Source organism: Protopterus annectens, chromosome 1.part2, assembly GCF_019279795.1.
Source record: "Protopterus annectens isolate FY-2018-M chromosome 1.part2, PAN1.0, whole genome shotgun sequence".
NCBI lineage: Eukaryota > Metazoa > Chordata > Ceratodontiformes > Protopteridae > Protopterus > Protopterus annectens.
The window spans coordinates 383178565-383205895 of record NC_056727.1 but is presented as its reverse complement, the minus strand read 5'-3'; the positions used below and the strand labels follow the sequence as shown (position 1 = coordinate 383205895).

At 38.0% G+C, this 27331-nt stretch overlaps 1 protein-coding gene across 1 annotated transcript in view; it reads left to right on the top strand.

Annotated features, from left to right (window-relative positions):
* The window catches only part of HAO1 (hydroxyacid oxidase 1), a 739548-nt gene that overhangs the window by 644860 nt on the left and 67357 nt on the right, over positions 1-27331 (top strand). Inside the window, exon 6 of the mRNA XM_044056547.1 lies at positions 2251-2409. Coding sequence (XP_043912482.1) covers positions 2251-2409 — 159 coding nt within the window. The remainder of the gene's footprint in view (positions 1-2250; positions 2410-27331) is intronic.

The window sequence follows — 27331 nt, the reverse complement described above, 5'->3', positions numbered from 1 at the left end:
TCCTAGGAACCAAGCAACATCTCATTGGACACAATCATAATGGGAGACCTGAATATTAATTAGCAGGCTATTGACAGTAACAGTCCTTCTAATGTCATTAATCTATATGGTTTCAACCAGCTTATTTCAGCTCCCACACTCCTGTACTCTAGATTGAATTCTCTCTAATATCCCAAACAAAATTATCTCAGCATTTGCGTTCCCAGATACCTTAAGTGATTACCTAGCTATCTTCACAATAAGATATTATAAACCTAATCCAAAATGGCATTGGTACAAACGTGCTTGTTACCTTTCCTCTTCTGGTAAGGTTCAATTCATCATTGCACTAAAATCAATCAACTGCTGAGCTCTTCATACCCTTCCACTTGATGAAACTGTTCAGTTCAATTTTCCTAAACATTTTAAAAGAAAAACCCTAAACAAGAACCAAAATAATTAAATTGAATCCAACACCCTAGCTTTCAAAAAGTTCTAAATTGCTCATGAAAGAGAGAGACATAGTCTAGAAAAATGGAAGCAAGTTAAAACCATAATTGTACATCAGTAGTATAAATATCTCAGAAACTCCAAAAAAAAAAAATAAAATTGAAACTGATAAAAAGCGACTATGCTAATATACAGGCAACAAATTATAACACCCCCAAAGCTTTATGGACTACCAATTAACCATCTGTTAAAACCCGATACACCAACACAGCCTACACCTATATCATCTAGCAATACTGACAGCATAGCCAGTAAATACCCACTTTATACAAACATTAACCTCTCTTATTAAACCCTTGGCACAGTTAGGAACACATTTTCTCCATCCTTGTTATCTCCCAAAACAGTTGCACTCAAACCTGTTTCAATTGCTATAATCAAAGACTATTACTAACTTTAAAACCTGCCCCCTTACCCTGATAACATGACATATGAGTACTTAAAAATGTTGATGATTCCATATCTTTTCCTGTCTCATTTCTATTTAACTGCTCCATCACTGAAAGCTATGTCTCATCTCTATGGAAAAGGTACTACAGTCTTTCTCTCCATAGCAGCGGAAATGCAAGTGAACAATCAAACTTCAGGCATATAGCCATACTGTCTCCACTCTTAAAGATTCTGGAGAATTGTATCCAGTCTCAACTCCTTAGCTTTTTCACTGACAGTTGCCTCCTTTTACCTACACAGCATGGTTTCTGTCCTTTTCATAGTACATGTATAGCTTTCTTAGTTTTATTACGTCTGTTAACCAATATCAAAACTCTGTGAACTTATTCTCAGCACTTTTCCTAGATTTATCAGAAGCTTTCAACATGGTATCCCATCAGAAATTGCTTCACAAAGTAGCTTGCCTAGGAATATATGAAACTTCACCATCTTGGTTCTCCAGTTGTCTCTCAAATAGGAACATGCAGTAAAATAGCAAAATGACATAGTTTTCCTTCCTATTACAGTGGGTGTCCCTATGGGATCCAGTTTAAGTCGACTTTTATTCAGTATATTCATTAGTGATCTCCACCTAACTTTTAAACAAGCCACTATCATACAGTATGCAGACAACTCAGCAATCATCTGAGCTGCTAACACATAGCAAAATTAAAACAACTTACACAAGAGTTTTTCTCCACCATAGAGGCCTGTCTGTCTGATACACAGCTGCTCCTTAATCCTAAAAAAAAAAAAACAAAACAAAAAAAAATGATGTCCTATTTACCCCAAACCATTCAACTGACTACAAAAATATTTTAAAAATCACTTCTTCTAACAATACCAACGTAGAAGTAGTAAGACAGACTAAGCTTCTATGAGTCACTATTGAAGGAAGCTTAAAATTTGCTCATCACATAAAACGAGTAGTAAAAAATACCCACCAAAAGCTTGGTGCACTCTGTAGAGTCAAATAATACATCACAGGTAATGCCAGAAAATGTAAATGTTCAATCCCTTCTCATCCTTGCAGTGTTTTTGTTGCTTCCATCTAGATAAACCTACAATCCACTCAACTCTCACTCTTGGTAGAGTGTGATTATAAGGTGGTATAATGTGCCACCAATTATCATTGTAGGACACATCGCTGGCCTTAAAAACTTCAATTGCAGCTAGCACTGTGCCAGTAAAACCATATCTACGTTAGCCTATATGATCATTTGTGTTCCTAAAATTACTTTTTCATAGTTATTCTAGAAAATGAAAATGTCATGTGATCTGTGTCAGTTCTCATTATTTGTTCATGTGTTTAACAGTTTGTATATATTTCAGATTGAAGCCTTGCCAGAAATCATTGAAGCAACTGAAGGCAAAGTTGAAGTATTCCTGGATGGAGGGGTAAGAAATGGTGCCGATGCCCTGAAAGCTCTGGCACTTGGTGCAAGAGCTGTATTTGTGGGACGACCTGCAGTTTGGGGACTAGCTTATAAGGTAAATCAAATGTACCTGGTCATTGGCTTTTACACATTGTTGTACTTCTTGTTAGTACATTAGAAAGTAAAAGAAAGTAGCTTCCATACCAGATTCATCACAAACCACCCTGTTATAAAGTAACAGAAGCCAGAAGTGATTAGCTAAGAGAAATTAGGTTAAGAAAGATCAAACCAATATGTACAAAGGTAGAAAATATGGGTGGTTTACATAGTTTACTGCAGTCATAAGACTACAATATTTTTACACTGTTTTGTTCTTTCAGTTAAGCTGTGGTAGCATAGTGGTACAGCAGTTAGCTTTGCTGCGTTATGGTTCTTGATTGCCTGGTTTGGTTTGTAAACAAATCCAACAAGAGAAACCAGGAACCAAATGAGAAAAGCTGATGGAGATCTTGGGAGCACACAAGTCCATGATAAACCACACAGCTAGTAGCAACCACCAAGACTTTATTGAGCAAAAACAGCAGTCAAGAGCTTTTGTCTGACATCAAGGCTTCATCAGAACTGCAGTAATCACATAAATCACACAAAATAAAGTGACATCCTGTAGTCGTGGTTAAAACTGACCAATACAAATAATGCTTAAAAAATTAAATAAAAACTTGAAAATATAATGACAGTTTAAAACAGTGTGTATAAGTGAAAAAACAGTGCCAAACATGTTACAACAATGTATATACAACAAATTACAAAACATTATAAAAATGACTGATGAGTTACCCCTCCATACGTTTCAATTTTACGATTGGGGTAATGGAAGAGCACTCATTGAGTCCAGGGACAGTAAAAGCATCACACATCAAAATCCAGATTAATTCCTTTCTGTTTAGGGATTCTTCTGTGCTAAAACCCCTTGCATCCCATTCCATATAGTCCAACACTACAAACTTGAAGTGGTAGTCAGGAGAAGCTGAAATATGCCTATACAAGGCATTGGTGGTTTTACCTTTTTTGATGTCATTCAAGTGTTCATAAATTCTTTCTTTCAGCTTACAAGTCTTTCCAATGTAGAATGCCTTACAACATTGACAAAGAGCTCCATATACCATCCACTTGGATACACAATTGAAGTGTTTTTTACCTTAAATTTCCTATTCCTGATAAAAAATGAGTCGCCCAATAAAATATGCTGACAATAATTGCAATGATTGCATTTGTACATGCCCTTAGGTCTACTTGAACAACTCATGTCACGTTTCATTTCTAAAAGGTTCTTAAAAGACTTGCCCCTTCTGAACACAGCCTTTGGCTTGACCCCAAACAATTTTTTGCCTTCATTGATACTCATCACAATTGGCCAAACGTTATGCAATATCTCCACTGCATCATAGATGTTAACTGAAAAAATGACTATTAGTGAACGATCAAAAGGGACAATTGATGGTTGTGTTTCTTAGGACAAGCTATTACCAACCAAATAGTCATCAGTTCGACCACCAGGAATAGGTAGTAGTGGTTTGTGAAAACCATTCCTCCTCTTACCCTGGACTTCTTCCTTAATACTGTCCAAAACTCATGGGGGTAACCTCTTTTATTGAACATGCCAATCAATTTGTCTATTTCAACAGTGAAGGTGGCATCATCAGAAATCATGCGAGCAAGTCTGAACACCTGCCCCTTGACCACAGCTGTCTTTTGAAATTGTGAATGCCAACTATCGAAATGGAGGTAAGAGCTGGAAAAAGTTTTTTTACGGTAGATGTTAGAAGAAAAATAGTTTCTCGAATAATCCTTGGTTATCAATACACCCAAAAAGGCCATTGAATCATGATCAAATGTATGGGTAAACTTTAGGAAAGATGTACTACCATTGACATACTCTGGAAATTCATTCAGTTTTGTTGCAGAATTGTCCCAGACGATACAAATATCATCCAGGAAACAAATGTAGAATGACCAACATTCGGCAAAGGGACTATTAAATACATAATTCTTTTCCCAATAGGCCATGACCAAGTTGGCAAAGCTTGGGGCACAAGAAGCCCCCATGGCCACCCCACTCTCCTATTTATACAACTGGCCTTCAAAATAAAGAAAATTTTTGGTCAAAACCGGATCCATAAGTGTGCAAGCCGTATTAATGTCATTATTCAACAACAGTCCTATGTCCGAAAGAATACTTTCCAACCACTCCAAACCTACCTTATAGGGAATGACACAATATAAATTTTGGACATCTATTGTGACTAAAATACAATCACCTGAGAACCTGAGCTTCGCTAACCTAGTCAAAAAATCCCAAGAATCCTTACAAATATGTGGGACTTCAGTGACTTATGGTTTTAGGAGGCTGTCCACATATTTGGCTGTGTAGAAGGTCTTGCTTCTATCTGCATCCACTATGGGACTCAAAGGTGGATTTTGAAGATCTTTATGGATTTTGGGTATTCCTAAGATGTCCGCTACCACTGTTTGCTGATTGAGTAAATAATCATATGTGTCACTGTTAACTTGCCCCTGCATAACCATGTCATAAAGAGAGATATCAATTTTTGAATAGGCACTATTGAGCTCATTCCTAGATATCTGGACATAAGTCTTGGTGAACAGCAACTCATACATACGATTATTATAGTCATTGATGTCCAATACAACTATTCCCCCACCCTTGTCCAGTTACATTATCCTGATACTCTTGTTGCTACATAATTCTTTAACCAACAATGCCTCCTCATTGGATAAGTTATAATCTCTGGCTGTTTTTTTAGAAAAAGATTTCCGAATTTCTAATTCACACATTTTCTCAAAGAGAGATAACCAGCTATTTACAGGTGGGATTAATGGATTAGCTTTTTTGAGAGGTTTGTTCCGGCTTGTGCCAGAGTTCAGGGAGTCAGTTTTGAACCAGAGTGACAAATTAAGCTTACATGTAAACAATTTTAAATCGATTAAAACCTCAGCCAAATCAGACTCCTTAGCCGGCACGAATCTCAACCCTTTGCTTAACATTTTGGCATGCTCAGTTGTAATGCTGAAACTTGAAAAGTTATACACAGAAAAATCATTATCTACATTTTGAATACAAACTGGTACCTCCCCAAAATTATTAGGGGTAACCGTATTTTCAACATCAGAAAACAAGCTAAAACTAGACCCAATAGAATTGGATACCTCTAAAGCAGGTTCAATAACAACAATATTAACAGTGTCAAAGTGAACAATATTTGCAGCTGAATTACTTTTGAGAATCATTGTGTTTGTTGTGAAAGCCAGTGCTGTAAATTGTGTGTTGACTGTACACCAGCATGTGGATACAATCAATCCTTGAGCTATGAGTTCAGCTCTGACAACTTTTTAGATAGTTTCGAGTTGATTTCTTCTATGTTTAATGTTGCAAATATTGATAATAATTGTTATGCTTTGAATTCATGGATGTAAACAAGTCAATTAATTTTGAAAGTTCCACTTGTTCAACAACTACTGATGGGGTTCACAACGTTATGGCAGCCTGTTCACTAGTTAATTCCCCTTTAAGGGAAATGAACAGTGGATTCGAAAATGGGGAAGTTTTACATGACACCACGTATGCAATGACCAATTTACTTTGTGAAGCTGAAGTTGATGCTAGTGACTTTTGCATTTCTAGTAGTCGGTTCTCCAGATGTAGTGCAGTTGACACAGACTTGGGGGCAAATTTTGGAGTATCGCAAAAGGATGTTGTGAATAGGGTGGATCCAGGTGTTAAGTTAGTTAGTGAGGCACAGCTGAATGACTGTCCTGAATCCTTGAATAATTCAGCTGCAAATATTGTTCACTTTGACACTGTTAATATAGTTGCTATTGAACCTACTTTACAGGTATCCCAAGTTTATTGGGTCTAGTTTTAGCTTGTATATAACTTTTCAAGTTTCAACATTACAACTGAGCATGCCAACGTGTTAAGCAAAGGGTTGAGTTTCATGCCGGCTAAGGAGTCCAGTTTGGCTGAGGTTTTAATCGATTTAAAATTGTTTACACATAAGCTTAATTTGGCACTCTGGTTCAAAACTGACTCCCTGAACTCTGGCACAAGCCCAAAAAAATCTCTCAAAAAGCTAGTCCATTTAACCAATCCTTAAACAGCTGGTTATCTCTCTTTGAGAAAATGTTGTTGTTGTTTGTCTTTCAGCTTTTTCCCGGTAAGGGGTCGCCACAGCGGAACTCCGGTCCGCTAATGATTGACAGTAGATTTTTTATGAAATGCTGAGGTGCCAGCTTGACGCCCAACCTTCAACGAAGGCATGCCCATTTAAGCACGCATGTCTTTCGAATGCTACCCAACTGCGGGTAGGACATGCAGACTCCACACAGAAGGCACTCCCAAGTCAGGCTGAGAATAACCTCTTGCTGTGAGGTAACAACGCTACTGCTGTACCACCGCGGCTTCTCTTTGAGAAAATGTGTGAATTAGAAATTCAGAAATCTTTTTCTAAAAAAACAGCTAGAGATTATAACTTATCCAGTGAGGAGGCATTGTTGTTTAAAAAATTATGTAGCAACAAGAGTATCAGGATAATGAAATTGGACAAGGGTGGGGGAATGAAACAAATTGCAGAAGGAAACAAGAATGACAATGGACGAGAAGCACTCAAAGTAAAAAACAAATCTGTTATTTATTGGAACACAGTAATGTAAGTGGTTTTGTACAGGGTAATACCTGTACTTCCTCAGACAAAAGTAACATCACAAAAAAACACTTTACTTAAAGACATCCTCCCAACTATGGATAGTGGGCATCCTTGGGATACTCAAAATCCATAAAGATCTTCAAAATCCACCTTTGAGACCCATAGTGGATACGGGTAGAAGCAAGACCTTCTACATAGCCAAATATGTCGACAGACTCCTAAAACCATCAGTCACTGAAGTCCCACATATTTGTAAGGATTCTTGGGATTTTTTGACCAGGCTAGCGAAGCTCAGGTTCTCAGGTGATTGTATTTTGGCCACAATAGATGTCCAAAATTCATATTCTGTCATTCCCCACTAGGTAGGGTTGGAGTGGTTGGAAAGTATTCTTTCTGACATAGGACTGTTGTTGAATGATAACATTAATATGGCTTGTACACTTATGGATCTGGTTTTGACCAATAACATTCTTTATTTTGAAGGCTAGGTGTTTAAACAGTTGAGTGGGGTAGCCACGGGGGCTTCTTGCGCCTCAAGCTTTGCCAACTTGGTCGTGGCCTATTGGGAGAAGCAATATGTATTTAATAGTCTCTTTGCTGAATGTTGGCCATTCTATATTCATTTCCTGGACAATATTTCCATCTGGGATGACTCTGCCACAAAATTGAATGAATTTCTCGAGTATATCAATGGTAGTACATCTTTCCTAAAGTTTAGCCATACGTTTGATCATGATTCAATGGCCTATTTGGGTGTATTGGTAACCAAGGTTTATTCAAGAAACTGTTTTTGTTCCAACATCTACCATAAAAAAAACTTTTTTCCAACTCTTACCTCCATTTGGTAGTTGGCATCCATAATTTCAAAAGAAGGCTGTGGTCAAGGGGCAGTTGGTCAGAGTTGCTCGCATGATTTCTGGTGATGCCACCTTACTGTTGAAATAGACAAATTGACTGTCATGTTCTTTAAAAGAGGTTACCCCCATGAGTTATTGGACAGTATTATGGAAGAAGTCCAGGGTAAGAGGAGGAATGTTTTTTACAAACCACTACTACCTATTCCTGGTGGTCAAACCGATGGCCATTTGGTTGGTAATAGCTTGTCAAAGAAACACAACCATCAGTTGTCCCTTTTGAATGTTCACTAATTATCACCTTTTCAGTTAACATCTATGATGTAGTGGGCACAGTTTGTAATTTTTGGCCAATTGTGATGAGTATCAATGAAGGCAAAGAATTGTTTGTGGTCAAGCCAAAGGTTTTGTTCAGAAGGGGCAAGTCTTTTAAGAACATTTTAGAAATTAAATGTGATGTGAGTTGTTCAAGTAGATCTAAGGGCATGTACAAATGCAATCATTGCAATTATTGTCAGCATATTTTATTGAGCGACTCATTTTTCATTAGGAATAGGAAATTTAAGGTAAAAAAAAAAACACTTCAATTGTGTATCCAAGAGGGTGGTATATGGCACTCTTTGTCAATGTTGTAAGGCATTCTACATTGGAAAGACTTGTAAGCTGAAAGAAAGAATTTATGAACACTTGAATGACATCAAGAAAGGTAAAAATACCAATGCCTTGTATAGGCATATCTCAGCTTCTCCTGACTACCACTTCAAGTTTGTAGTGTTGGAGTATATGGAATGGGATGCAAGGGGTTTTAGCACAGAACACGTGAACAGAAAGGAATTAATCTAGATTTTGATCTGTGATGCCCTTACTCCCCCTGGGCTCAATGACTGCTGTTCCATTACCCCAATCCTAAAACTGAAAAGTACGGAGGGGTAATTCATCAGTCATTTTTATAATTTTTAGTAATTCGTTGTATATATATTGTTGTAACATGTTTGGCACTGTTTTTTCACTCATACACACTGTTTCAAACTGTCATTATATTTTCAAGTTTTTAATTAATTTTTAAGCATTATTTGTATTGGTCAGTTTTAACCACATGACTATAGTATTTTCTTTTATATTGTGTGATTTATGTGATTACTGCAGTTCTGATGAAGTCTTGATGTGAGCCAAAAGCGCTTGACTGTTGTTTTTGCTCAATAAATCCTTGGTGGTTGCTACTAGCTGTGTGGTTTATACTGGACTTGTGTGCTCCCTGGACCACCATCACTTTTTCTCATTTGGTTCCTGGTTTGGTTTGTGGCTGAGGTGTCTTCTTTGCTGAATCTGTCCTCCATGTGTCTGTGTTTGCTTTTCATGGGCATGCCAGTTTCTTTCCACATCAGAAAGGCATGCTGTTATGTCAAATAGCAATCCTCTGCATTGCCCATCGGTGTACATTGGTGTGTATGTGTTTGTTTGTGTGTGTGCACGGCATATGTGCATGTGTATGTGCAAATGTACATGTGGCTGCATCTTGCAATGGGCTGGTGTTCCATCACAGATTAGTTCTCTTCCTTACACCTCTGTGTATGGGATAGACTTTGACTCCCCACAAATCCTGAACTGAATGAGCCAGTCTACCCTACTAGCAGAAAATGAAAGGAAGCATATGGTAGTATTGGTATTGGTATTGGTAGTATGTTGGCCTGAATCTGTCCATAAAGAGTTAAAAAGGAAAAAGTCATGGACATTCAGAAGCCATATAGCTGTATTTGCAAATATCCCATGGGTATCTGTTACAGGAGGTTTAAGGTATCACACACTGAAAACTCTAGCTTGGCTAGGTTTTTCTTCTAGTTTTTACATATGGTAGTATGTCAGAAATGACACTGTGTGGGACTACAGAGACTGTTACACAATTTCATAACACAATATAGCAGTTCTTCTAAAACAGGTATATGGTGACATTTATATACATATGTATGCAAACTGAACTATATTATATTGACTTATGTTTATTATTTAATTTAGTACTTTACATATAAAATTCAGGTAGGAGTGCATACTTATTGCATTTTGCTTGACTCTAACACTGACTTACTGCAATTAATAAACATTTTATTTAGATTATGTCAATTGTCTAACATGTAGAACTCTGTACCTTTACTCTGTGAAATGATATATGCCTTTAGCCTGAAGTCTGGCCGGACTAGGCTACCTCCCCAGTTAACAAATGGTAAATAATAAAAAAAATGTAAATTTCTCATGTTGCCTCTGTCAGCAGTATATAGACACAGAGCAGAGCATTTTAGATCATTTATCAACCACGGAAAGTTGTACTACACTGCCTCTAATTTTAGTTAGCTCTACTAAATAGCATTGTCTTGTTTCATCTTCCTAAAATGAAATATTTCTTACCAAAAATGAAAATAGGCATGACCAGCCAAAGATACACTCAATACAAATGTATTAATTTCAATTTATTACCAGAATAGAGGTTCACTGTTGCAAAATTGTAGTTGTATCATATCATGTTAAGGTGTTTTAGTTGCCATATCAATATCTGCAACATTTAGACAGAAATCAGAAAACATTTTTCTTCCAAATATCATGACATTTGCCATTTCTTGCACACTAGGATTCACAAAAGAGATTGGTGCACACCATACAGATTGTAATAAAAAAAGACCCTGCTCGCATGATGTGATATTTTGTGATTCAAGGACATGATAGCCATGATGAGGAAAGACCTCATTATCAGCAAATTTGCATGCCTCTGAATCACAGTTGCTACTGGTTTGGTTTGTGGCTGAGGTGTCTTTGCTGATCACATTACAGAAGTTAACTGCTGTGCAAATGTTATGCAGGCAATGACATCACCCTTCAGTCACTCTCACCACAGTCCCCATGCCTTTCCCTAAGTTTACATGCTGTTTAGGCCCAAGACATTAGAGTACTCCTTGGTGACTAGTGTTTCCCCTAATCCCTGATCCCTGTACTGCTGTTGGTGCTGTTATGGTCCAAATGTATTATCCCTTGTAGCTAGTGTTTCACCATTGCCCAATCCCTGTACAGTTCTTGTTTCCATTATGACATAAATGTGTTATCCCTGCTGGCTAGTATTTCCCTCCTTCCCTGATTCCCATACTGCTCTTGGTGCCATTACGGTACAAGTCTATTATCCCTGATAGCTATTGATAAACCAGACCACAATCCCCAAATTACTTTAAATGTCCGTAGATAAACATGGCTTTTTGGGTGTGTTCTCATGATGTGGTGAGGCTAAGAATGCTGATCTACATGTATGAGCAATTTACTAAATCATTTGACACATAGATGCCTTCCAGGAGGTGGATCCAGGAGAGAGAGAGAGAGAGAGAGACAGCACATGGCTAATAAGAATATGCCTGTCCCCCAGTCTTCTTCATTAGCAAACAGCAAGGCTGTGTAGCCAGCCCTACACAGTGCTGCATGTCTTTGAGTTAGAGGACTGTAACACCATATTAGGACTGTCTCTGAAATCAAAATGGTTACTGCAACATGTACACAAGGTGTACAGGTCACTGTAACATTTATGAATTCTCCCCATAGTTTTTTTCAGGACACTGTCCAAATCAGGACTGTCCTTCAGAAGATGGATGGGTTTTAACCCCAAGAAAGTGCCTCAGTGAATATAATCCCGAGTTGTACAGACTGCAGCTCAGACCACATTGAATTGGAATACTGTATTCCTATAATGTTAAACTAGGTATATGTACTCCGTTTACAATAATTTTATCACAATAGTCTCTGCACGTGTTCTCTGGACATGGCATCCACCTATAGACTGTGCTAGATAGAGAAAAACATCTGCAGCCCTTTCATTACTGTTTTGTTTTTCTTGCTCTCTAACTATGGTATGGCACACCGCTATCAATGAATTTCTTCATCCGGAAATATTTAAGAGCCAGTTGAACTGCAAGGACAGAATTTGCTATGGACAGTTAAGGACTATCTTACAAGATTCTAGGTTAAGTATGACTGAAAAACATCCTGTGGATACCGTTAGAAATAAAATGTGTACATTATTTTGGACAAAGTTACATAGTGAGCATTCTGTTCAGTGTTATGGCAATATTGGGCACGAATAAAAGATAGCTTGGCTGTAGTCTAAATTGTGACTACACTTGAGCACAGCCTCAAACAATTAAACATGCTTGTAGGGCAAAGGTCATCTTATTTGTTCTTTCTCAGGACAGTGCATTCATCCAAAACAAATGTTGACATGGTTAAATAAGATATATCTGTAATAGCAATTACTAATTTGGGGAGAACTAACAAATTTAACACAGCTTGGAGTCATTGCTAGTAGACACTGAGAAAAATAGCCTTTCTTAGTAAGCAACATTCCTGAAATAAAGCACATGGTGAGAGAAATAGTCTTTCTTGGTAAGTAGCATTCCTGAAATAAAGCACATGGTGGCATTTCTCATCTTAATGGATGCTTCCATGTATGGGTTATTTCAGAACCAGGTTTAGCTACACAAACCAAAGGAAGAATTTATAAAATAAATCACTGAAAATTCCAGCACAAACTGTTGCCAGTACCAGAAAAAATTTGCTTTAATCATTTCAAGTAGAAGGCCATTTAAACTGTGTCACACCATCTAGCAAAGTTGGAGCAATATACAAAGAACTGCCAGTTTGGTTCAAATTTGAATAAAGCACTATGAGTCACATTCATTGTGGTATTCTGCAGTATAAATCAAATGTAAAATTTCCAGGACCTTTCAATATAGCAGTGAACATATAAATAGAAATACACAACAGTTGAGGAAGCAGCTGGTGAGCTGCCTGTGGGGTGAGGGGATGGTATTTATAGAGTTAGGAGGTGACATGGAAGCATAAAACATGGTTGGAGCATTTGGTAACTGACATCTGACATTTAACATGCATCTTTAATTAGTTTTAAGACTCAAGCTAAAGCTAACACATTTCATTTGATCAATCCCCTTCTAAGAGATGAATAGAAGACAAATGTGACAACTTGTGACATGCAAACAGGCAATCCCTCAGGATCAGCAGAGTAATCAGTTTCCTGACTCAGATACAGATCCTGAGACACTGCTTGAAAATATATTTCACCAGCCTCTCTCAGTACAAAGGCATTATTTTCAGGGCAATATACTACAGTTTGTATGACTGCAGAGCCCCAGTGCTAATATATACATGACACTGGACTGTCCAATCAGAAGCTGAAGGAGCAGTAACCCTATCATGTACACCCTCTCCATTGTTAAACAGACATGATGACCTGATGACAAACTCGTGGATTCAGTTACCTCTAGAGAAAAATCAGTATTCACAAATGTTTTAAGGCATGTCATCTGAAGTCAGATTAAGGGATTCAAAATCTCAATTACTAGAAAGTCAAACTTCCCATATAGGGGGTGGCAGTACCATGTTAGAAACTTATGGGCAGCAAGTTTGATGAAGAAATGAAAACCTGGCCACTACATGGGACATGCTTTTTCAGGTACTGTAGTATAATTGTTACAAGAAGGACCAAGTATAGATGCAGGAAATGTACTGGGCAATGCATATCATCATCCCACTACAATAACGTTAAATTAAGATTGGTGGGATATCTTGGAAACAATTTATATTAGTGCACTGATCAGTAATTGACTATTTTCACACACAGCCTGAGTGAAGGAGTTAACAGTTTGTACATGAAAGACAATAATTTGGAAAAGCATAGAAATGTTAACATATACACAGTATTACACACATGATCAAATAAAGCTGACATGGTGGACATTTTCATATATGGAAAGTTGACAGGCAATCAAAGAACATTGTCATGGTGCCTAATTTTCTACCATTTTTGCAGCACAGTAATTAATATTACTTACAGCAAAATCACTTAATAGTAAATGGTATGGTTAGTTGGGAAATATGGGAGGATAGTGTATAAGAGATCTGCAGTCCTTTTTTGGGACAAGTGCATTTGGATTTACTGTATAGGAAGTTTTTAACTTGGTTTCAGAATTTAACATAAGAGAAGATTTCCTTAAAATCATTGGGAAGAGGCTGCCAGAGTGTGGGGCTGGGATGGAGTGTAAGGTGTATTGCTTGTTGGTTGTGTGTGTCTGTAGGCTGGATTCAGACTGTGAGTGATTTCTGTTCAGGATAATTCTTTATTTCCTGTGGGGACAGATCTTGCACATCATTTAGCTCCACTTCAATCAGGACAGAACTAAACATTTATTGCCCATTTTAAAACTTTAATGAAGAAGAAAGTGCTTTATTATACCATGAAAAAAGTTATATTTTCTATTTAACCATCCATTTGTTAATATATATTAAGACTTGCCACCTGAAGTAGTAACTAAGAAAAGACCATTTGATTTACTGTGCAAAACTGTCTCGCTGAAGTGAACATTTTCAAGATTTAGTGTTCCAGCAATGTTGTGTATTCATACAAGGATTTATTTTTAAATTTCTGTCAGTTATAGAAACTCATGCTAAACTTCATATTTTTAAGGTGCTGTCATACGCTTGTAGGCATGGTGAGAAATCTCACTAGCCATGACACTCTACTCAGCATTATTTATGGAAAAAAAACTTTTTGAAGGGTTGGTGCAGACTCTTTTGATGTTTTGGGAAATTGACTATTTAAAATAATATTAGGATTAATGCCATTAGTATTAATAGCTTTAACCACCACTCCAAAAAGTGCAACTTGATCTTTTTTTTGTTTATATTAGATTTTATCACTTATTGTTGGCTTGCAAGAATTTCACCTTTCATTAGACAGACGTAATATCAAAACAGGATGTAAAGCTTTTTCTTATGCTGAGTTTAATCCAATTAATTAAAGACAAGTTGTCTAGAGTATCTATAATTTAGTTTTCATTGGCTTTTATTAACTTGGGTACTTTTCAAGATGAAAAAATTTAGACGTCTGCTAGCTACATTTTAAGAATTTTACTTCTGTAATAGGCTTGATTGTTGGATATGACCTGTTACTAAATGCCTTATATGATGGGCTGAAGCAATTGGATTGAAAAAATATAATCCTTGTCAGGGACTTTAATGCTCATTTGGGCAAGAGGAGTAGAGGAAATAAATATGTCTATTAGTCTTTTTGAATTTATTACAATTAAAAGATTACATCGTCAGTGAAACATTCTAAAGATACTGGTCATATCTCATCTTAATCTAAAATAATACAAAGGACATTCAATACTAGTTTACTTTTATTTCCTCTCTTCTTGAAACTGTGCATGCAGGATATTGTTATTATGCCACAATGTCTTTCAGATTCCTCACCCATTGTACTGTCTTTTAATCATTATTTTGTAAGTAATATAATGAATATTCCTTTCTTTAATCTTATGATTATTAAGTTATATAGAGATAGTAGCAGCTGTTAAGGAATTTTGGAGATTTAATGAAACAGCCAAGCTTTCATCTTGTAGTATATGGACCACATTTAAGACACATATTTTGGAGTTATTATTTAACTTTCTTCAAGGTTACAGGAAAGAACAAATAATTAGATAAGTATATTCAACAATTAAGAATAATAGAACATCTTGCATGGGTTAATTATCAGAAGTATTTGCAACTTGGGAAATACAGAAACAATCTGATAGCCCCTAAAAAATGGGTCTATATTATAAGAACAAATGCTTACAATGTCGACCACCATTTTGTCGACACGTTTTAAGCAAATGCTGTTATAAGCAAAAGCTGTAAAGATCAAAAACGTTAATTTCGAAATGTCATAGTTGGCCAGCACACGTAAATGTAGCAGTGATGTAAATATGTGTATATTATTCATGTTTACCTTAATTTATCGTAAATAAAATGAGGGGATTCATGTAGAAAATGCCTGTAAGTATATATGTGTATAGTTTTATTCCATTTGCGTTGCAGAAAGTACAGTTGTCAGAAAGTGACTTTGCTGAGAGTAAATCTCTGAAATCATACTTGTGCGAAACAGTATTTTGCAATCACGCTACGGTATGTATGAACAAGTATACCCTTCTTGTCACTGCAGTGTGATCTCGGAGTTGGTATATATAGTTAGCATGGGTGTGGGAGTGCAGGAGAGCTTGCCCCCCCTGCAAAAATTAGAGACAAATTAGTGTATTTATTTTAACTGGTTTGTTTTTTGGCAATGTTCCATTTGGTTCAACTGTAATTTTAGAGATTTACTGTGGGCAGTAAATATGTTTAGTTAATTTAGTTTATAAAGAGGAAGGATTGTAGCATATATTTAGGGTGTTTGTTACAAGTGACATTTACTGTGTTTACCATTTATATTAAATGTAGAAATGGGGGATTGGTGCTGGACAACCAAAATATTTCTAGTATATCGGTTTCAACATTGTCAGATTTTGCTTAAGAGAGCATTCGCTTAAAACGTGTTGACAAAGAGGTGTTCGACATTTTAAGCATTTGTTCTTATAGACCCTAAAAACAAACTATGCCCTCAGGGTTCAAAATTAATAAAAAACAGATATTATATAAATTAATCTGGAGAGAACATTTTTCTTGAGATTTTCACAACAGACTGCAAATATACTTTTATTAAAACTGTATTTTATACTATATACTTCAGATGGATTAACCAGGGACTGATTCCAGATCTTAACATCCTTTATTCAAACTTTTCTCCAAAATGTTTGGACTTTCTTTGCCTTCATCAAACCAATCAACAGCTCAATTTGTAAAACTGTTTTCCCAGAGAGCCATTGATTTTATGGATTTTTAAATCATTTCCACACAAGAACACTTTGGAATTGAATTGTCTTCCTGATGAATTTTGTTAAGAAGTTGCAGAAACTTTAGCTACATATTTATTCTGGTTCTCTCAGATCTTAAGCTATAATCCAAATTGGTTTGATCCATTATTTTCACTGGCCAAATTGTCCTTATAAAAGACAGTTAAAGGTGATACTGAATATTTTTACTTGCAATGAACCTAATCCTCTCTGTGATGCATGCAGAAATTAACATCCATGATGTGAGTCAATATTTTATTTTTTTTGTTGCATTAATGACATAATGTTAATTATGTTTGGTTTCAACTCATCTGTTTCTTACTGTTTGAGTAAAGCAAATTTTTTTCTATTATGAGATACAAAATCAACCCCACTAGATCTAAGGATCTGTTTCTTCAACACCAAGTTTCATTATGAATCCAAATTACTGTTGTATCACAGGAAGACAATTTAGGTTGGCATTTCTCAATGACTGTTCCTCACATTATTTATTATAGATCGAGTATATATGATTAACCAGATGCAACTGCTCTGACAGAGATGGTAGCATCTTAACTTTTTATCTTTTTTATATATTATCCTAATATTTACATACTGGATCTACCTATTGTATGTATTTCCTTCATCATACTTTAAAGTCCATTTACTCTGTTGGCTTAGCTAAAAAGGGTTTTTGAACCAACCTACATACCCTGTTATCAAAATATAAATAAATAAATAAATAAATAAATAAATAAATAAATAAACCTGTTTTCTCACTAAACATTTGTAAAGTCTTCCAGCCACAAGGTAAAATACAGTACAGTATACACTGCACAGCAATTACGATACTGTTTTAGTTGAAATAGTTATGATACAGTCAAGATTATGCCTGAAGTGCAACTGGCTAATGATTCAAAAGGGTTCAAACAGCTTGACAGAGAATGAAGGTGTGTAGCAGGCAGCTAAAGGACCATGCAGTGTTCTCCATGTTGATCTTAAAATGCACATGGAGACAAAAGCAGCCAAGAGAATGAAATAGCTTGATGCCATAGAAGAGGAAAGCGAGTGATAGCTAGAATCCACAGAGGATTGAAGGATGACAGCAAGCAGCTGCAAAAGAAGCATCAGCTTGAACTGGCCATAGTAAAAGAGAGGCAGAAGAAGTGACTTTGTAAGAGGAAAGTCATGTTCCTTTTCCAAATGCACTTAATAGCACTGGTAAAAACTCATATTGGTAGTAGTAAGACTAAATCTAAATCTGAGCACCAGTTATCTACTGATACCAGACTTCTTATGGAAGGGAAATTGGGAAGCAACACAGAGAGGCAGTTGTTAAAGGCACAACACTCAGCTTAACATTTCAAAACTTTAATGAGGGAGCCAAAGAGGCTTCTGACTCTCAAGGTTAGACGTAGTCTATCAACTAGGAAAAGGGGTTATTGTACAGAGAATAGAGTTCTGAGCTGTGATTAGATGGAGAAAAAGACAGCAGTCATGTCACTAGTCTTTTTGAATTTATTACAATTAAAAGATTACTTTGTCAGTGAAACATTCTAAAACTAATGGTCATATCTCATCTTAATCTAAAAGAATACAAAGGACACCCGATACTAGTTTAGTTTTTATTTCCTCTCTTCTTGAAACTGTGCATGCATCATATAGTTATTAAGCCACAATGTCTTTCAGATTCCTCTCCCATTATACTGTCTTTTGATCATTATTTTGTAAGTAATATAATGAATATTCCTTTCTTTAATCTTAAGGTTATTAAGCTATATAGAGATAGTAGCAGCTGTTAAGGAAATTTGGAGATTTAATGAAACAGCCAAGCTTTCATCTTGTAGTATATGGGCCACATTAAAGACACATATTTTGGAGTTATTATTTAACTTTCTTCAAGGCTACAGAAAGAAAAAATAATTAGATAAGTGTCTTGAACAATTAACTTTAACAGACCATCTTGCATAGGTTAATTTTCAGAAGTATTTGCCACTTAGGAAATACAGAAATAATTTGATAGTCTCTAAAAAACAAGCTACTATGCCCTCGGTTCAAAATTAATAAAAACAGATACTATACTATACTATACAGATGAATGTGGAGAAAAATATTTTCTTGAGATTTTCACAACTCTCCAAATATACTCTTATTAAAACAGGATTTTATACTATACTTCAGATGGATTAACCAGGGAGTGATTCCAGATCGTAACACCCTTTATTCAAAATTTTCTCCAAAATGTATGGACTTTCTTTGCCTTTACCAAGACAATCGACAGCTCAGTTTGTAAAATTGTTTTCCCAGACAGCCATTAATTTTATGGATTTTAAAATCATTTCTCAAAGAATCACAAAAGTGATTCATACCTTTCCACACAAGAACACTCTGGGGTTGAATTTTCTTCTTGATGAATTTTATAAAGAATTTGCAAAAACTTTAGCTGCATGTTTATTCTGGCTCTGTCAGATCTTAAACTGTAATCTAAATTGGTTTGATCCATTATTGTCACTGGCCAAATTGTCCTTATAAAAAAATAAATAAAAGTTAAAGGTGATACCGATATTTTTACTTGCAGTGAACCTAATCCTCTGTGAGATGCATGCAGAAATTAACATCTATCCTATTTATGATGAAGGTCAATATTTTATTATTTTCTTGCATTAATGACATAATGTTAATTATGTTTGGTTTCAACTTATCCGTTTCTTACTGTTGTATTAAAGCAATATTTTTTTTCTATTACGAGATACAAAATCAACCCCACTAGAGCTAAGGATCTGATTCTTCAAACCAAGTGTCATTATGAATCCAAATTACTGTTGTTTCACAGGAAAAAAAATTAGGGTAGCATTTCCTCATGTTACTGATTATAGATCGAGTATATATGATTAATCAGATGCAACTGCTCTGATAGAGATGGCAGCATCTTAACTTTCTTTTTCTTTTTTATATATTATCCTAATATTTACATACTGGATATACTTATTGTATGTATTTCCTTCATCATACTTTAAAGTCCATTTACTCTGTTGGCTTAGCTAAAAAGGGTTTTCGAACCAACCTGCATACCCTGTTATCAAAATATCAATAAATAAGTAAATAAACCAGTTTTCTCGCTAAACATTTGTAGAGTCGTCCAGCCACAAGGTAAAATACAGTACAGTGTAAATTGAACAGCAATTATTGTATTGCTTTAGTTGGAATAGTTATGATACAGTCAAGATTATGCCTGAAGAGTATTTCAAAATGTTACCAGTGGCTAATGATTCAAAAGGGTTCAAACAGATTGACAGAGAATGAAGGTGTGTAGTATACAGAACATAAAAAGGAATGTGAAGATGGTGGCCGTGATTCACTTGCAGAAATAAGTACATACATTCATGGGTGAGTGAGTGGATATAAAGTTAATACGTTTAAGAAGTGAGACATTAAGATAAGGATGTAAGCACACATTACTTCATCTGAGGATGTCAAGATCTGAATGGCAGATCAGGAATGTTCCTTAGTTGAAGAAAACGGCAGACATGATTTCAGTCTAGAGGGGACAGCACAACTTCTATAAGAAATATTTGTCTAGAAATGTGAATGGAAATAAGGGAACCCATGGGGTAATCTAAACCATTATAACAATCTGCATAGACAAAAGGTACGTTGCTGGCTTCAGAACATGCCAAAATACTGAGTTAGATATTTCCAGTGTAGTCAAGTGGGACATGTATGGTCCAAATGTCTACACAGACATGGTGGTGAACAAAGACCATTTGGGGGAGTTAACTGAGGTAGGATAATGATAGGGGTGGATTTTCTTGAAACAGTTGCTGTTCCACATTAACAGAAGAGCCTGTATATCATCACAGAAGAAGGGAAAGAATCTGTTGCTAGGAGGGATGTTACGTTAGACGTGACTATTGCCAAACATCCACTTATTAGAGAGGAACATTACTTTCCTGAATAATCCACTATAGTAAGGTACAAAAGAACACAGAATCATAGGAGATTGCTAGGCTAATGGTCCTGGGACCCTTATAAGCAAGACTTTATCCCCCCCCCCCAAAAAAAAAAGAAACCTCAGTCAGCACCTGTCGCCCCTGTCAGTGAGGGAAAAAGGTGAAACCCCTGGGACAAATTTATGGTTTCCCATCCACTCATCAAGGTTGCATTTGAAGAGGGTCAGTGAGGTACTCTATTTGACATGTATGGGAAGTCTATTCCAGAGATGGGGTAACCTCTAGGAGACACACCTGTCTCTTCAGCAGGTTTGTTGATGGTGCATATTAGATTTAGGCCTACTACGCAGGTAATGCGCAAGGAGTTAGACTTACCGATATGGAGCATCTCCAGTAGGGCAGGATCTGACATTGCCTTGTAGGCGAGACACAGATTACCTCTGAGCAATCTGTATGGTACCGAATAGAGTGATAGTGATTTAAGCCTGTCCACATAGGATAGGTGTTGGAGGTCATGGATTCTTTGTGAGGTATTTCTGGGGCCTTTCCAGTTGGTGCAGGTGTTTGGGGAAATACATACTGTGATGCCCGTGCACTGGCCCAGTAATAAAGGAGCCTCAATCCTCACCACTAACACCAGTGAGGGGCATGCACATTGAGGGAGGATAACAAGTACACACACAGTAAAGTACAATTTTCCTTAAGAGTACACAGAGATCACAGTCAGTCCAGGGCTGGTTTCTCCCTTTCTCTCTAGATCATCAATAAGACTCCCCACTGGCACAGCTATAGAGTGGAGTCCTTAGCCAGGGTTCCAAGCCAAGTCCTCCCAGCACTCCCTCTGTTCAACTAGTGCTTTGTGTCCCTATCCAAGTAGTTGACACACACACATGCACACACTTTGAGATATGATTTATATACAACCACACAGACACTCCTGGGAAAGGCTGCCACAGGTTCACTAGCTGTGCCCCTTCTGCCCAGGCTATAAGGTAGTAATCCAAGGCCACCAGAACCCCTGTTTATCAGCTACCAATAAGGCTCTTCCCAAAGGGTGTCCAATTTTACTGTGCAATATTATTATCCAATTACTAAGTGTGACCAGAACTTTTAAGGCTTATTGGAGTGGCTTTGTACAGTATCACTATATACATGCAATGTACTCTAGAACTTAAATTATCTCTACACAAAACAGCCACAGTTGAAATGTTTAAAATATTTAATAATAAATAATAAAAACACAAGACAAATCTCCTCAATTCAACACAGTGCTAGTCAAGAGTTCAGAGATCACAGGAAAATGCTTAAAATAATACTGTCGAATAGTCTGACATACATATAGAAAACAGCTAGACTAAACGTACTATTTTCTATCTATTTCTAAGAGAGATACTAAAGTCTAAGATCCTACTTACACACAGAGCAAAGGCAGAGTACTGGTGAGTGGATGTTCTTCAGACAAAATCCAAAATGCTCTGATTCTTTCTCTCTGAGAAAGTCTTAAATTGATAATACATCAGTGCTGACTCATTTTAGATTACATCATTCTTGACACTTCTGATTTAATTTCCCAGGCTAACAGAAATTCAGAGTTTTAACAATTCTTTGATATTGCACCTGGCCAGGAAACCACAGCAGCAAAAGACATTATAGATGTAAAATCTAGCATTTAACTCTGGTCTCAAAACAATTGAAGGAATTCCTTAGTCTAGACAGTCTGTCTCCAAGCTTTGAGATCAGTCATAAAATGCTTTACTTTATCAGCTTTCTTCCAGCAGAGTGCACTGTGGTTACATTTTTGAAGTTCAACATTTAACACAGTTTTCTTTACATTTGTGAAACAGCCTGTGGATTTTATTAGTATTTACAATGACATAGAATTATCTACAAAATTCTATCTAGCTGGGCTGGCAGCCTTTCAGTTTTTCACATCCACCCCCCCCCCCCGAGAACTCAAGCTAGTTTTTCAAGTGTCCCTTTAGAAACATTACTTGAGAGGGTTAGGTCTATCTGAGTATACCTTACCCAATTCCCTGTCTTGAGAGACTATCAGTGTTGGCATTGCTAACCCCACTGTGGTGCTGCACTAACATATCATATGCTTACAACCCTGGGCTCCATCATAGCAACTTGGCATTTGGCTGGCTGGCTAGATGTAACCATGTTAGGGGATTGTGATCTGCAACTACAGTGAATTTCCTTCCATACAGATAAGGCTGGAGTTTCTGCAGTGCCCACACTATGGCTAGACATTCCTTTTCTACTGCTGCATAGCATTCCTCCCTGGGTTGGAGCCTGTAACTGAGATAAACCACTGGGTGCTCTTCTCTCTCTGAAGAAATCTGGCTAAGTGCAGGCCCCACCCCATGGTTCAAAGCATCCACCTGCACAACAAATTCTTTGCTGTAATCTGGCTAACACAAGGGGTCCTCCCAAAGCATCTTTAAGCTTCTGGAATGCCTGCTCACATGCTGTGGTCCACACTACCTTCTCTGGTCTGTTTTTCCAAGTCAGGTCTGTGAGGGGTGCAGCTATGGTACTATAACTGGGGACGAACTTTCTGTAGTAGCCTGCTGTCCCTAAGAATGCCTGCACCTGCATTTTGGTAACAGGTGCAGGCCATGCCTGAATGGCTTCTACTTTAGCAGGTTCTGGCCTGATCTTACCATTCCCCACTCTATGTCCCAGGTAGGAGACCTCTGCCACACCCACCTGACATTTGCTCGGCTTAATGGCCAACCCTGTCTTCTGTAGTTTGCCTGGCACCTCCCTGACATGCTGAAGGTGCTGTTGCCAGGAATGGCTGTAGATGGCAATATAATTTAGGTAAGCAAGGGAAAACCCCATGGCTTCTGCTACGATATGTTTGACCAGCCATAAAGAACAAATGATAAAGCAATGAATGTAAATAAAATGCACAACGATGAAGTAGATGTACACCAGGTAAATTTTATCCTGATACCTCGGCTTTTCACCTTTAAGGGATATTTTCTTACAAGACCAACAACATCTTAAATAGTATACATAATTTGTTAATTGAATTCAATAAATAAATAAATTAATTAATTAAGTTAACAAACTGACTCTTGTCATTGCCAAAATACATGATCACCACAATCCCTTTGTCCACCACAAGTCAGCATTTTAAAATGACAATACGAACATGAACTCATTTTGAATAATGTAATAAAAAGCAGAAAAATATGTCAAAATAAATATTATTAAAAATTCATGGACACTTCCTGATTTAATCCCCCGGGGTGTAAAGTACCATAACTGAGAATGAATGAAGTTTCCAAATAATTGAGCCTTGAGTGGAATTTATACCTTGGTGCCTTAACTCTGGCCAGAACACTAAAAAATGACAAGAGTCAGTTTTTTTAATTTAATTAATTAATTTATTTATTTATTTATTTATTTATTGAATTCAATTAACCAATTATGTATACTATTTAAGATGTTTTTGGTCTTCTAAGAAAATATCCCTTGAAGGTGAAAAGCCGAGGTACCAGGATTAAATTTTACCTAGTGTACATCTACGTCATTGTTGTGTGTTTTATTTATATGCTCTACCAGCCTCTGGAAAGTTGCTGGGGCATTTTTCAGCCCAAAGAGCATATTTGTGAACTCATACAAGCCAAAAGGAGTCACAAAGCCTGACATTTCTCTAGCACTGGGAGTCAAGGGCACCTGCCAGTAACCCTTGGTAAGATCAATGGTGGTAAGATACTTAGCAGCACCCAGCTGCTCTAGGGCCTTATCTGTTCTAGGCATGGGTTAAGTATCTGACTCTGTGTGACTATCTAATTACCTGTAGTCCACACAGAACCTGGTGTTGCCCTCCTTCTTGGCACCAGCACCACTGGGGAGGCCCAGGGACTGTTGGACTCTTGAATTAAACCTAGTTCCAACATCTCCTGTGTCTCCTCCCTCAGAATCTGTTTGACTCTCTCAGGCACCCTATAAGGGGCCTGCCTAATAGGCCTTTAGGGTCCTGTATCCACCAGGTGCTGCACCAGATGGGTGCACCCTGGTTTCCCAGTGAACATGTCCCCAAACTCCTATAACACTGCGTGGATTTCTCAAACCTGGATAGGAGATAGCTGCTGGGAAATTGCTACCCCTTTCACTGAGGTGTCAGTCTAAGCCTCACTGAGGAGATCAGTCAGCAGATCTCCCTCAGACCCCTCCTGCAATCCACTGCAAATGCTCAGCACAAGGGCCTCCTTATCATGGTAAGGTTTCATCATGTTAACATGGTACAATGTGTGCCCCTGCCTGCTGCCTAGCAGTTCTACCAGGTAGTTAACATCACTTACCTTGCTTACCACCTTGTAGGGTCCCTCTGTCTGACAGGAATGAGAAACATTACCTGCTGCCCTACAGCATATTCTCTAGCTTGAGCATTCCTGTCATACCAGACCTTTTTCTGCTGTTGGGCTTCTCTCAGGTTCTCCTGGGCCAAGCCCATGAGTTCCCTGATCCTTGTCCTGAGGTTTAGGACATATGCCACAACAGACTCCTTGTGAGATTCACACTCACCTTCCCACTCATCTTGGATTAAATCTAGCGGTCCTCTCACACTATGCCCAAACAGCAAATCAAAGGGTGAAAACCTGTGGATACCTGGGAAACCTCTCTGTAAGCAAACAACAGATGGGGCAAATATTTGTCCCACTCCCTCTTAAACTGGTCTGCAAATGCCCATAGCATGGACTTGATTGTAGAGTTTAACCTCTCAACAAGACCATTAGTCTGGGGATGGTAGGGAGTGGTCTTTAGGTGCTTCACCCCACAGTACTTCCACAGACAAGCCAGCAGGTCTGACATGAAATTGGCACCGCTGTCAGTCAGTATTTCATTTGGGAAACCTACCCTGCTGAAAACCTGTAACAAAGCATTTATCACCTTTTCCGCCTCAATGGAGGACAAAGCCACTGCCTCAGAGTATCTTGTAGCATAATCTACTACCACTAGGATATACTGTTTCCCTGTGGAACTTGGGGTACTCAGAGGACCCACAATATCCATAGTTTCCCTCTGAAATGACTCCTCAGTTACAGGAAAAGGCATCAAAGGAGCTTTCACCTTGTCTCCTGCCTTGCCTACCTTTTGGCACTGCTCACAGGTCCTGCAGTACCCTGTTACATCTCTGTAAATTTCAGGCCGATAGAAGTTCTGCATAGTACATCTCTTTGCATGCTTTATGCCCATATGACCTGCTAAGGGAATATCATGGGCTATGGCTAGAAGCACCAGATGGTAGGCTCTACGCACTACCAACTGCTGTATCATCTCATCTTCTAGCCCTCCCTCAGGCGTCCCCTCTCTGTACAGTAACCCTTTGTCAGAATATACGGATACCCCCTTCCCTTGAGAATCAGGTGCCTCACTATCTACCTGCATCAGGCCTTGTAATGTAGGGTCTGAGAGCTGAGCCTGTCTCAACTCTCTTTGTGACCCTTCCCAGCTCCCCTTCCACAGGAAGTCTGGCATCCTCTAACAGCGGTACCCACAAACAGTTGTGGCTCACCTTCAGTCTCACTGCTACAGAGTAGCTCCCTCCCTGAAGTATCCACCTCACCAGTCCTGGCTGCAAGTATGCAGTCTGTCTGGGACTCCCCCAGGCTACCAGACCCACATGCTTGTTTCCAAGCCTGACTGCATGTAACTGCACAACACATGGTACTGCCTTATTAAAATCCTTTCCTATCAGGATATCAGCAGGGATATCCTCAAACACATCTACTTTCTGGCTTCCTTTTCCACCCTCCCAATCAAGGTGAACCCTAGCCAAAGGTATATGGAATGGGGTCCCTCCTAAAGCTCTGACTGGAGTAGACTGCCCAGGCAAGTAGTGCTCCTCTGTAACCATTGCAGGCTTCATTATGGTTATGTCAGAGGCTGTGTTTCTCTTATCAATGGCCTATTTGCCATTCACTATGATAGGCTATAACCCCTTGTGGTAATTTGGTACCCTTGTTGTCTCACGACAACCTACTGTTGGCATTTTGTCTTTCCCACTTACTGGCTTTCTCAACTTTTGTTCCCCACCTTGCCTCCATGGACATCTATATGCCACATGGCCACACTGGTTGCATTCAAAACATTTAACCCTAGGTCCTGGACATGTACCTGGACTAGTGGCTTCTGTTGGGGCAGTCTGGGCTGCCCACCAAGGGTTCCTGTAGACCTAGGAGCAGTACTGGGGTTCATTTCCTGTGCAGGGATGTCCTGCTTGCTAGGTATAGGTCTCCCTTCTTCCCCAAGTCATCTGAAGTAGCACATTGTCTGTCAACTAACCAGATCCTCATGTCCTCAAGCAAAGTGCAAAGGGCTTGTTCCCTCACCAAATGTCTGCCAGCCCTTCAAAAGTGGTGACCTGACATCCACTCACCCACCTATGAAAATAAGTGCTCAGTTCAGCAACATATTCACACACACTTTCATCTGCCTTGCAACTATGCTCATGAAACTTTTTCCTGTAAGATTCTAACAAACAATTCTTAACAGCAGTATAATCAAAAAATTCATAATCAGATAATTTAGACACAGTTACAGCTTTACCATGCAGTAAGGCTGTCAGGAACCGTACCCAGAACCTTTGGTCAACATCATACTGTTTACATACCCTGTCAAACATGAATGAAACTATCAAAATTATCCCCCTCTGTAAACTGCGGAAGGAATTTACTAACCTTTTGTGCTTCTGGGGTCCAGTTACTCCCTTCCCCATTACCTCCATGACTCTGGCAAAGAGTCAGCATCTCCTTT